Source organism: Rana temporaria, chromosome 2, assembly GCF_905171775.1.
Source record: "Rana temporaria chromosome 2, aRanTem1.1, whole genome shotgun sequence".
Classification (NCBI taxonomy): Eukaryota; Metazoa; Chordata; class Amphibia; order Anura; family Ranidae; genus Rana; species Rana temporaria.
Genome location: NC_053490.1, coordinates 504,110,220 through 504,122,817, shown reverse-complemented (window position 1 = coordinate 504,122,817; position 12,598 = coordinate 504,110,220). Strand labels below are relative to the sequence as shown.

At 44.6% G+C, this 12,598-nt stretch overlaps 1 protein-coding gene across 2 annotated transcripts in view; it reads right to left on the bottom strand.

The window, feature by feature from the left end:
* The window catches only part of LOC120927900 (interferon alpha/beta receptor 2-like), a 36,758-nt gene extending 25,606 nt beyond the window's left edge, over positions 1–11,152 (bottom strand). Inside the window, exons 1-2 of one of the 2 annotated variants that reach the window (XM_040338889.1) lie at positions 10,990–11,152; positions 4,282–4,335 (exon numbers count right to left, since the gene is read on the bottom strand). In XM_040338889.1, the coding sequence (XP_040194823.1) occupies positions 4,282–4,335; positions 10,990–11,041 (106 nt within the window). In that variant the 5' untranslated portion in view covers positions 11,042–11,152. The remainder of the gene's footprint in view (positions 1–4,281; positions 4,336–10,989) is intronic. The other variant, XM_040338890.1, reaches the window with a different exon arrangement.
* Positions 11,153–12,598: the final 1,446 nt, after the last annotated feature.

Here is a 12,598-nt window from a genome sequence, read left to right as displayed (position 1 = left end):
ACTCCAGTTTAAGACTTTGAGGTTAATTTACTAAAACTGGAGCAGGCGGAGTCTGGTGCAGCTCTGCATAAAAACCAATAAGCTTCCAGGTTTTATTATCAAAGCTTAATTGAACAAGCGGAAGTTAGAAGCTGATTGGCTCCCATGCAGAGCTGCACCAGATTTTGCACTCTCCGGTTTTAGTAAATCAATCACATAGCATGGACCAGTCTCATAATCTTCATAGAACAGAACTGACCCTAAAGCCTTTTTTTTTTACATCCTGGGTTCCAGCTGAAGCTCAACAGAAGATGGGTGTTGCAACAGGACAACGACCCAAAGCATAGAAGTAAATCAACAACAGAATGGCTTGAACAGAAGAAAATACGCCTTCTGGAGTGGCCCAGTCAGAGTCCTGACCTCAACCCGATTGAGATGCTGTGGCATGAACTCAGGAAAGCGATTCACACCAGACATCCCAAGAATATTGCTCAACTGAAACAGTTCTGTAAAGAGGAATGGTGAAGAATTACTCCTGAACGTTGTGCATGTCTGATCTGCAACTACAGGAAACGTTTGGTTGAAGTTCATTACTGCCAAAGGAGGTTCAGCCAGTTATTAAATCCAAGGGTTCACATACTTTTTACACCTGCACTGTGAATGTTTACATGGTGGGTTCAATAAAAACATGGTAACATTTAATTATTTGTGTGTAATTAGTTTAACCTCCCTGGCGGTATGATTCTTTCAGAAAAAAGGTGCTGAAAGCGGTACCATTATTTGCAAGGAAATTTGGCGTTTTATACTGTAGGTCTGTAATTTTTAGGAATAACTCACTTAAATCTGACTAAACAAGAATCTAATAGGCATCCCGGGTATGACATTTTTTTAAAAACAAAATTATAATATAATAAATAATTATAAATAATTATAACAAATAATAGTATAATTCTAATAAAAATGATTCAATAATGTAATCAACTCAAAATCACTGAAATTTGCTCAGTTGCAGAATTGTCGCTGTCATTATTTTTTTTTTTATGACGAATTTCCCCACAAATCGCTATCGCACAGTTCTGCAAGTGATTATAATTTATTATCGCTGTTTTCTAGGTGATCTAAAACCATTTTTGACATAAAGGGACACTTTTGGTTGCTATGGACAATCTACAGTTTGCAGGCAGAAAGAACAGTTTTTATTATATAAAAGTACATGTAGGACACTGGGCAGACCATTAGGGACAAGGGGGGTGTGTTTTTTTTACATACAGTACTGTAATCTATAAGGTTACAGTATACTGTATGTATTGTGTTTGTTTACTTTTTTGAATTTGGCGCCGATCTCCGCTCCCGTGCGTCGTAACGTCGCAGGGAACGAAGATCGGCGGCACAGGAGGACGCTGTGTGAATCGAGCGAGGTCCCGCTCGTTCACACAGCGCGGTGACATAGCTGGATCCAGGAGAAGGTAAGCAGCGTGCGCTGCAGGCTCTGCACAGCTACCCCGAGCGTGACTCGGGGTTACCGATTTTGGTCGAAAAAATCGGGGTTACCACCAGGAGGGTTAAGCAGACTGTGATTGTCTATTGTTGTGACTTAGATGAAGATCAGATCACATTTTATGACCATTTTGTGCAGAAATCCATATCATTCCAAAAGGGTTCACATACTTTTTTTTGCAACTGCTTATATAGAGGTATATGTTTATTGTTGTACTGTCCTGTTAGATGTTTTATGTTGTTGAGTTGTCTCCTTTTTTTCTTGATATAATAGATATCTAATCTAATGTTGGATTTAATTACTCTCTACATATTTGCTATTATAGAATGTAAATGAAAAGCTATTTATTATTATACTTATTATCAAGCTTTCAAACTTGTGTATGTAATAAGCAGTAACAAAAACAAAATAAAAATTATTTGATTTAAAAAAAAAAAAATTGTCAACAATAAAACATTTTTTTTTACATACAGTATATTGTAAAAATACAAAAAATACAATAGAAAAAATCAGCATTGATAATTAAGCCAAATAAACAATGGTGCTTACATTAATAGGTCCCCGGGAAGAATAATATGTATTCCTATTAATATAAGCATCATTGCTTATTTGGCTTAATTACCAATGCTGAATATTACTATTGTATTTTTTGAGACTAATTGATATGTATCTTTTGCAGTGTTTGCATATGCAGTATCCATAATTATCTCCTAAAGAAGCTAAATTCATAGCAAAACATGTAGATGGATTTGGAAAGACTGCACAATATATGTAAAACAATGTTTATTTTATTGTTGACCAATTTTAACTTTGTATAAATATAAATTTAATATTTTTTTATATAAATACCAATACCAAATACGACTGGACATTCCAAACAGGTTCAGTAACAGTTCTTGTATGAAAAGAGAAAACCAACGCGTTTCGAATAACTGTAAATTATCTTCATCAGGGATATCTATTGCCACCATTTAACATCTGCCAGTCTCCATGAAGAACTCAAAAGTCCTTCACCCAGAAGGGCACTTATAAGATCACCCAACAGGACTGCATGGGGTTATGCCTATTCCCCCTACTGCCCAGTCTCCGCCTGACTTGGCCCCCGCCTCACAGTTTTGCTTGCTTCCCCCCCTTCTCTCCCCCCAGCTGATGCAGGGGATAGACAGCAGGGGAAGGGGCTAATAAATATGTAATATACTGGCTCCTTCCTTTTCTAAATGAACAAACTCGTTTACTGTGTCCATTCATACGGAATGCTTCAGTTTGTGACTGAACAGGAAGCCACTCAGCACAGAGCACTTCCCATTCATTCACTGCCCCGGTTGAGGCACGTTTTTTAAAACGTCAAAACCAGACAATGTCTGTTTGGATAACCCCATACACATTGCCATGGCCCCAAATCTGTGCTTCACGGCGAGCCACATAGAGGTGAATGTGCCACAATGTTTCCCTCCCATCCCTCTCTCTAGCCGTCTTTCTTGTTCTTTCTCTTATTCTTTCTCTCCCCTTTTCTTTGTTCCTACCAATCTTTTCCTCTCCCTTACATGTATTCTCTATTTTTATTCCTTCTCTTACTCCTTGGTGGGGGGTGGGGGGAATGGGATGAGTAGCAGTGCTGGTGGGGAGTTGGGATGAGTGGCAGTCCTGGCGGGAAGTTGGGATGAGTGGCAGTCCTGGCGGGGAGTTGGGATGAGTGGCAGTCCTGGCGGGGAGTTGGGATGAGTGGCAGTTCTGGTGGGAAGTTGGGATTAGTGGCAGTCCTGGCGGGGAGTTGGGATGAGTGGCAGTCCTGAGTGGCAGTCCTGGCGGGGAGTTGGGATGAGTGGCAGTTCTGGTGGGAAGTTGGGATTAGTGGCAGTCCTGGCGGGAAGTTGGGATGAGTGGCAGTTCTGGTGGGAAGTTGGGATTAGTGGCAGTCCTGGCGGGGAGTTGGGATGAGTGGCAGTTCTGGTGGGAAGTTGGGATTAGTGGCAGTCCTGGCGGGGAGTTGGGATGAGTGGCAGTCCTGGTGGGGAGTTGGGATGAGTGGCAGTCCTGGCCGGGAGTTGGGATGAGTGGCAGTCCTGGCCGGGAGTTGGGATGAGTGGCAGTCGTGGCAGGGAGTTGGGATGAGTGACAGTCCTGGCGGGGAGTTGGGATGAGTGGCAGTCCTGGTGGGGAGTTAGGATGAGTTGCAGTCCTGATCAGCCAACTTAGGTGCTCTTGATCAAGGTCATCTGCTGACCTGAAAACTGTAGTGGGGACTTTTAATGACAACTCTAATCAAAGGTAGTGTTACTCCGACTGTGTGGTGTCTCATAGCAGTGACACCTATGCCGAAATCAGGATCTCCTCCAGCCCCTCCGACTTCATATTCCTCACCAGTCAGCTGACCTCTAGTCTCTGTCCCCCAGCCATGCCGTGAACTGGATAGGCGGCTGTGAAAAGGCTGAGTGGACGGCCGCAGGCCTCCAGGAACAGCCCAGCTGAGCGGCCACGAAAAGGCTGGGAGAACAGTGTGGGCTTCAGGAACAGCCCAGGATTTGGTGACCCCTGGCAAATCATCATTTGACCCCCGAGGGGGTCCCGACCCCTAGGATGAGAACGACTGCTCTATAAGGTCAGATTAGTTGCTGAGTGTTGTGCATCGTTTTCTTCAAGTAAAGCAAAACAATAAGGGCCACTGCCTATTATTGTCAGTAATGGAGAGATTACCCCCCATTCAGGGGTCACAGGGGTGTTCTTACCATGTATTTGTAAATTATGACATCTCTGCTGGTAGGAAGTTGATAGAAAAGTAAAACTATTAAAAGTAAAACACGTACCTATTATAGGAAGGCCACAAAGCTGCAGCAGAACTTGTAGACAGGTCATCACTCCTGCAGCACAACACATATTTAAACACAAATTTTAGTAAAACAGTAATAAAACGAATTTGTTGCATAATAACCTATATCCATGAAACACAAAGAAAGACACAATAGTTGACTTACTAAAGGTAAAATAGACTGTGCACTTTGCAAGCGCAGTTTCTCCAGAGCTTAGTAAATGAGGTGACGCTTCCCTTCGCAAAGAATACCCAATCACATACAAGAAAAAAAAACTGCATTTATTTGCACATAATTGAATGATTAAAGTCGGCAGAGCTTCTCCTCATTTACTAAGCTTCTGAAGCAAATATCCTTGCAGAGTGCACAGTCTCCTTGCCTTTAGTAAATCAGCCCCATCACCCCTGACGTCATGTATGACGAAACACGTAGGGCGGAGACACGTGCCACGGCGCATGTGTGATCCGGCCATGCACATTTTTGATTTGGGCAATGGAGTACATATGTGATTTGAAAGCGCACTCGATTTTATAAAATATTGCTGTATTTATGGTTTTATGCTACGGAAAGTGTCTCTCTCTTCTTTTATAATCTCTTGCCTGTGTGTAGCCTCATCACATACTGATTGGTGGAATGCACTGAAGTGCAATGGCCTGTTGTGATCCCTGAAGTATGTGGATAATCATGAGCTTTTTTTGACCTTTCCTTTGTGAGGGTCAGAATCAGGTAAGCCCCCATTCTGTACACATCGTGGTGGTCTTCCAATGCTGAAACACAGAAATACTGTATGATCTGGTTGCAGTCAGTATCCGAAAACAGTGCATGCACTACTTTTGGTGTGGTGCAATTTCAGCCCATTCAAAATAAATGGCCTGAAATTGCACCACACAGAAGTGCATGTGAATCGCACAGGAACACGCGGCTCTTTCCTGTGCGATTCCCGGTGTGAACTGGCTCTAAGTGCATTGACACTTCTTCCTAGCTCTATTTATTGCCACACAAACTCTTTGAAAGGTTATCAAACTTCAAAGGTTTGAGGCGTAAAACAGGAAAATATTTATAATATAATATCGCTGGATCGCAGCCAGCAGGCTCCACAACGGGCTCCCTTTGTAGCCTTTGTTGTACACAGGATGAGCCTTTCATATATATTGTGCAAACAAGAAACTTCATAGACCCTTCAGGGTGCGAAAATTTCATTTTTCTTATACTGTATTTTCCGTCATATAAGACAACGTTTTAACCCCTGAAATTCTTCTTAAAAGTCGGGGTTCGTCTTATACGCCGGTAACCTAACATGCAGACCGTGGCCGTCCATTTTTCAAAACCGCGCCTCCTCCTTCTGCTGTTTCGTGATAGGCGGAACACTCAGCTTCCCAGGAGACACTGTGTTCAGTGTTCCGCCTATCACGGAGGCCCTCTCGTCCGAGACCCAGGACGAGAGGGCCTCCGTGATAGGCGAACACTGAACACAGTGTCTCCTGGGAAGCTGAGTGTTCCGTCTATCACGGAACAACAGAAGGAGGAGGCGCGGCTTTTAAAAAAATGGACGGCCGCGGTCTGACAGATACTGCATGTCTTAGGATAATGTAAGGGATCGTCAAAAAATGCAGTGACACAGTGAGGCATGTAATGGGGCACAGTGAGTCTGGCATGTAGTGGCACAGTGAGGCATGTAATGGGGCACAGTGAGTCTGGCATGTAATGGGGTACAGTGAGGCAGGTCAGCAAGTGGTTAAGAAGAGCTGCAATTCCTCCCACTAACACCAATGATGGGGCACAACTCCTCCATTGACAACAAATGGGGCATTGATTTTCCCCACAGACACCGGGACCTTTTCTACTTCCAATGTCCACAGTCTGGCCCTCCTAAAGTTTGTTTAGAAAGTTTGGAGGCCCCTTCCTTAACCGGTTACCGACTGGCTCACATGTATTTACAGGGGGCCGAATGGCTCCCCTGCATGAAACCCCGTAATAAAAATGCCATAAAACTACCCCCGATTTTGTAAACGCTATAACTTTTGCGCAAACCAATCAATAAACGTTTATTGCAATTTGTTTTTACGAAAAATAGGTAGAAGAATACATATCGGACTAAACTGAGGAAAAAAATAGTTTTTTTTTTTATATATTGGGGGTATATTTATTATAGCAAAAAGTAAAAAATATTAATTTTTCTCAAAATTGACGCTCTATTTTTGTTTATAGCGCAAAAACTAAAAACCGCAGAGGTGATCAAATACCACCAAAAGAAAGCTCTATTTGTGGGAAAAAAAGGACGCCAATTTTGTTTGGGAGCCACAACGCACGACCGCGCAATTGTCAGTTAAAGCGACGCAGTGCCGAATCGCAAAAAGTGCTCTGGTCTTTGACCAGCAATATGGTCCGAGGGTTAAGCGGTTAAAGTCAACTTATCCTTTCCTTAAAGCGGAACTACACTGCATCTGAGCACCACAAATCAAAACCGCTATTTAATTAATTTTTAATATTCAAAAGCATACTCCCCCATCCAGTGAAAAACAACCCCCTAGCGAAGAACCGTGGTTCATCCCAAAGCGCGGATATATGCTGAAGGAGGAACAATTATTATTGATGAAGGTAGAACTAATAGAAGAGCAAGGCTTTTATATGAAATGGCATCCAACAGTGCAGGGGTTAAATGCTCTTAAAGGGACCACAACCCCATTACCTAGGAGGAACATCTAAGTGGATGAGACACCCTAGTGAGTGGGAGGCCACATTACAGATGTGCCAAGGACCCTGATATGAAACTCTGATGTGAGCGAAGAAAGCTGGATATTATTACACTTGCATGTATATTACACCATAAAGGCACGGAGAGCGCGGAGTGGGAAGAATTGGCTTTGAAGATTAATTGAAGCGGAAAGTCACAATTAGTCTCGGTTCACACTGGGGCGACCGGTCAGACGACTTAGACACCTGACAAGTCACGCTCTATTCAGTGCAATGGAACCGTTCTAATTGGACCGGCACAAGTCGCTCCGACTTAAAAACAGGTTCCTGTACTACTTGGGGGGGGGGGCGACTTCCGAGCAGCTTGCATGGACTTCTATTAACCACTTGCCGACCAGCCGCCGTCATTATACAGCGGCAGCTCGGCACGTTCCCACGAATCGCCCTCATTGTACGTCGGCTCCTTTAACCACTTAAGTCCCGAAACCTTATGCAGGTTAACCCCTTAACGCCCGCCGCACGACTATATACGTCCGCAAAATGACACGGACAGGCAGATGGGCGTATACTGTATATACGTCCCTGCCTTCTAGCGGGTGGGGGGGGGTCCGATCGAGACCCCCCCGCTGTGTGCGGCGGGCGGATTCCCTCGGGGAGCGATCCGGGACGACGTCGCGATCGCTCCCCGGAGCTGAAGAACGGGGAGAGCCGTATGTAAACACGGCTTCCCCGTGCTTCACTGTGGTGGCTGCATCGATCGAGTGATCCCTTTTATAGGGAGACTCGATCAATGACGTCAGTCCTACAGCCACACCCCCCTACAGTTGTAAACACACACTAGGTGAACCCTAACTCCTACAGCGCCCCCTGTGGTTAACTCCCAAACTGCAACTTTCATTTTCACAATAAACAATGCAATTTAAATGCATTTTTTGCTGTGAAAATGACAATGGTCCCAAAAATGTGTCAAAATTGTCCGAAGTGTCCGCCATAATGTCGCAGTCACGGAAAAAATCGCTGATCGCCACCATTAGTAGAAAAAAAAAAAAAATTATAAAAATGCAATAAAACTATCCCCTATTTTGTAAATGCTATAAATTTTGCGCAAACCAATCGATAAACGCTTATTGCGATTTTTTTTTACCAAAAATAGGTAGAAGAATACGTATTGGCCTAAACTGAGGGAACATTTTTTTTTAGATATGTTTTTGGGGGATATTTATTATAGCAAAAAGTAAAAAATATTGCATTTTTTTCAAAATTGTCGCTCTATTTTTGTTTATAGCGCAAAAAATAAAAACCGCAGAGGTGATCAAATACCACCAAAAGAAAGCTCTATTTGTATGGAAAAAAGGACGCCAATTTTGTTTGGGAGCCACGTCGCACGACCGCGCAATTGTCTGTTAAAGCAACGCAGTGCCGAATCGCAAAACCTGGCCTGGGCATTTAGCTGCAAAATGGTCCGGGGCTTAAGCCTCCCAAACAAAATTGAAAACCTTTTTTCTCACAAATAGAGCTTTCTTTTGGTATTATTTGATCACCTCTGCGGTTTTTCTTTTTTGCGCAATAAACAAAAATAGAACTTTTTGCTATAATAAATATCACCCAAAAATATAACATAAACATTTTTTCCCCCTCAGTTTAGGACGATACGTATTCTTCTACTTATTTTTGGTAAAAAAAATCGCAATAAGCGTTTATTGATTGGTTTGCGCAAAAGTTATAGTGTTTACAAAATTGGGGATAGTTTTATGGCATTTTTATTAATAGTTTTCTTTTTTTTTACTAGTAATGGCGGTGATCAGCGATTTTTTTTTCCGTGAATGCGACATTATGGCGGACACTTTTGACACATTTTTGGGACCATTGTCATTTTCACATAAGTGCTATAAAAATGCACTGATTACTATGAAAATGGCAATGGCAGTGAAGGAGTTAACCACTAGGGGGCGCTAAGGGGTTAAGTGTGCCCTAAGGGTGTGATTCTTACTGTAGGGGGGCGTGGCTGGACGTGTGACGTCACTGATCGTCGTTCCCTATAACAGGGAACAGACGATCAGTGACACTGCCACAGAGAAGAACGGGGAAGGTGTGTTTACACTCACCTCTCCCCATTCTTCAGCTCCTGTGACCCGATTGCGGGACAACGGCAATCCCCATCTCCCCCCACTGTAATATCCACATCTCCCCCTGTAATGTCCACATCTCCCCCTGTAATGTCCACATCTCCCCCTGTAATGTCCACATCTCCCCACTATAATGTCCACATCTCCCCCTTGTAATGTCCACATCTCCCCCTTGTAATGTCCACATCTCCCCCTTGTAATTTCCACATCTCCCCCCTTGTAATGTCCACATCTCCCCCTTGTAATGTCCACATCTCCCCCTTGTAATGTCCACATCTCCCCACTATAATGTCCACATCTCCCCCTTGTAATGTCCACATCTCCCCCCTGTAATGTCCACATCTCCCCCTTGTAATGTCCACATCTCCCCACTATAATGTCCACATCTCCCCCTTGTAATGTCCACATCTCCCCCTTGTAATGTCCACATCTCCCCACTATAATGTCCACATCTCCCCCTTGTAATGTCCACATCTCCCCACTGTAATGTCCACATCTCCCCACTATAATGTCCACATCTCCCCCCTGTAATGTTCACATCTCCCCCTTGTAATGTCCACATCTCCCCACTATAATGTCCACATCTCCCCCTTGTAATGTCCACATCTCCCCCTTGTAATGTCCACATCTCCCCACTATAATGTCCACATCTCCCCCCTGTAATGTTCACATCTCCCCCTTGTAATGTCCACATCTCCCCACTATAATGTCCACATCTCCCCCCTGTAATGTCCACATCTCCCCCTTGTAATGTCCACATCTCCCCCCCACTGTAATGTCCACATCTCCCCCTTGTAATGTCCACATCTCCCCCTTGTAATGTCCACATCTCCCCCACTGTAATGTCCACATCTCCCCCTTGTAATGTCCACATCTCCCCCACTGTAATGTCCACATCTCCCCCTTGTAATGTCCACATCTCCCCACTATAATGTCCACATCTCCCCCTTGTAATGTCCACATCTCCCCACTATAATGTCCACATCTCCCCCTTGTAATGTCCACATCTCCCCCTGTAATGTCCACATCTCCCCACTGTAATGTGCACATCTCCCCCTTGTAATGTCCACATCTCCCCCCTGTAATGTCCACATCTCCCCCACTGTAATGTCCACATCTCCCCACTGTAATGTCCACATCTCCCCCACTGTAATGTCCACATCTCCCCCACTGTAATGTCCACATCTCCCCCCCTGTAATGTCCACATCTCCCCCCTGTAATGTCCACATCTCCCCCACTGTAATGTCCACATCTCCCCACTATAATGTCCACATCTCCCCCCTGTAATGTCCACATCTCCCCACTGTAATGTCCACATCTCCCCCACTGTAATGTCCACATCTCCCCCCTTGTAATGTCCACATCTCCCCACTGTAATGTCCACATCTCCCCACTATAATGTCCACATCTCCCCATTGTAATGTCCACATCTCCCCCCCCCCACTGTAATGTCCACATCTCCCCACTGTAATGTCCACATCTCCCCCTTGTAATGTCCACATCTCCCCCTTGTAATGTCCACATCTCCCCACTGTAATGTCCACATCTCCCCCTTGTAATGTCCACATCTCCCCCCTGTAATGTCCACATCTCCCCCACTGTAATGTCCACATCTCCCCCTTGTAATGTCCACATCTCCCCACTGTAATGTCCACATCTCCCCCTTGTAATGTCCACATCTCCCCACTGTAATGTCCACATCTCCCCCTTGTAATGTCCACATTGGGATGAATGTTTAGTATGTAATATTGAATTGATATTTAAATAAAACAGAAGATATACCCTCCAGATTCTTCATTACACATGACTAGATGCTGCCAGTCTACGTCACTAGCTGGCTATTTCCCTCCCCAAATCCAAATAGTGATTCCCAGCTCCACCTACCTCCTGCGGTGATGAGGATCTCCGGTCCCATATTCCTTGTCGGATTTTGCATTTATGGAGATACTTTGCTATAGAGAATGCAGCAGAAGGAGTGAGACTCAGTGTGGGAAGGGATCATAGCTAGGAAATCTTGATTGCTGGATCCCAGTTTCTGGACAATCAGCAGTGAGTTGATTCAGTTGGCATATGTTGCGCTATATAAGTTTCTCACTCACTCAGTGATTCAGCCAACCAGCATCTACCCATGATGGAAATATCAGTATTTGGTGGAGTGATCCTTAATACAGACAGCTAAGCAGAAAGTTCTTGGAATACCTGTGTGGAGCGGACGGTCCCTGAGGATGGTGACCTGAGGACGGTGACCTGAGGACGGTGACCTGAGGACGGCAGAGGGTGACACCTAGAAGACGTGTCCAGCAATGTGATCACCTGTGCAGGAAATCTGCTCTGCTGGGATCCGAGGCTCTCTCTCTGTAATCTGTAGTTCAGCTCCACCCTCCTTTACTTGGCAGGCAGAACCCGGAGAGAAAAATGCTGTATTTCCAGTAAATGTAAAACAAAGGAGTCAACATAAAGACAGGGGAGGAAAAGTATTTCTATTGACCATTGCTACTATTCCGACTCCAGCTGGGATATGAAAGCGTGGGGTGATTGTAAATCAGTGGGGGGGGTCCTCTCCTCTGAAAACGCACATTGCCGGGAATATGAGAAGAGCTTAGCAGAGGTTCAAAGAGGAAATACAGTCTAAACTAAGAATTTATCTGTAGAATTCATCTGCTCTGAACCAATCGGAACCAATCGGAGGGCATTTACAAAAACTGGAGCGCACCGAATCTGGTGCAGCTGCATTGGTGTGTGCCTATTGCATTAGGGTGTGCATCCCGAAGCGGAAACATAATTGCATGTGCGTGCATGTGTATATACAGTGGGCCAGATTCTCGTACAATTGCGGCGGCGCAACGTAACCCGTTTACGTTACACTGCCGCAAGTTTTCAGTGTAAGTGCCTGATCCACAAAGCACTTACCTGTAAACTTGCGGCGGTGTATCGTAAACACGTCCGGCGTCTACCATTTAAATTAGGCGCGCTCCCGCGCCGGACGTACTGCGCATGCTCAGTTTAGAAATTCCCGCCGTGCTTTGCGCGATGTGACGTCATTTTTTAGAACAGCGACGTGAGTAGCGTCCATTCGTATTCCCGGACGTCTTACGCCAAAACAACAAAAAAATTGAAATTCGACCCGGGAACGACGGCCATACTTTAACATGGCTCGACTAAAGTTAAGCCATGTTAAAGCCGGTGTAACTTTGCGACGGGAAAAAATTACTAGCGACGAAGTAACGAACGCGAAAACCGTCGTGGATCGCTGTAAATTCTCATTAGCATACCCGACGCAGGAAAACAAAGCGAACTCCACTCAGCGGCGGCCGAAGTATTGCATCCTAAGATCCGACAGTGTAAGTCAATTACACCTGTCGGATCTTAGGGCTATCTATGCGGAACTGATTCTATGAATCAGCCGCATAGATAGGACAAGAGATATGACGGTGTATCAGGAGATACGCCGTCATATCTGTTCTGTGAATCTGGCCCAGTGTACTGATGGTGT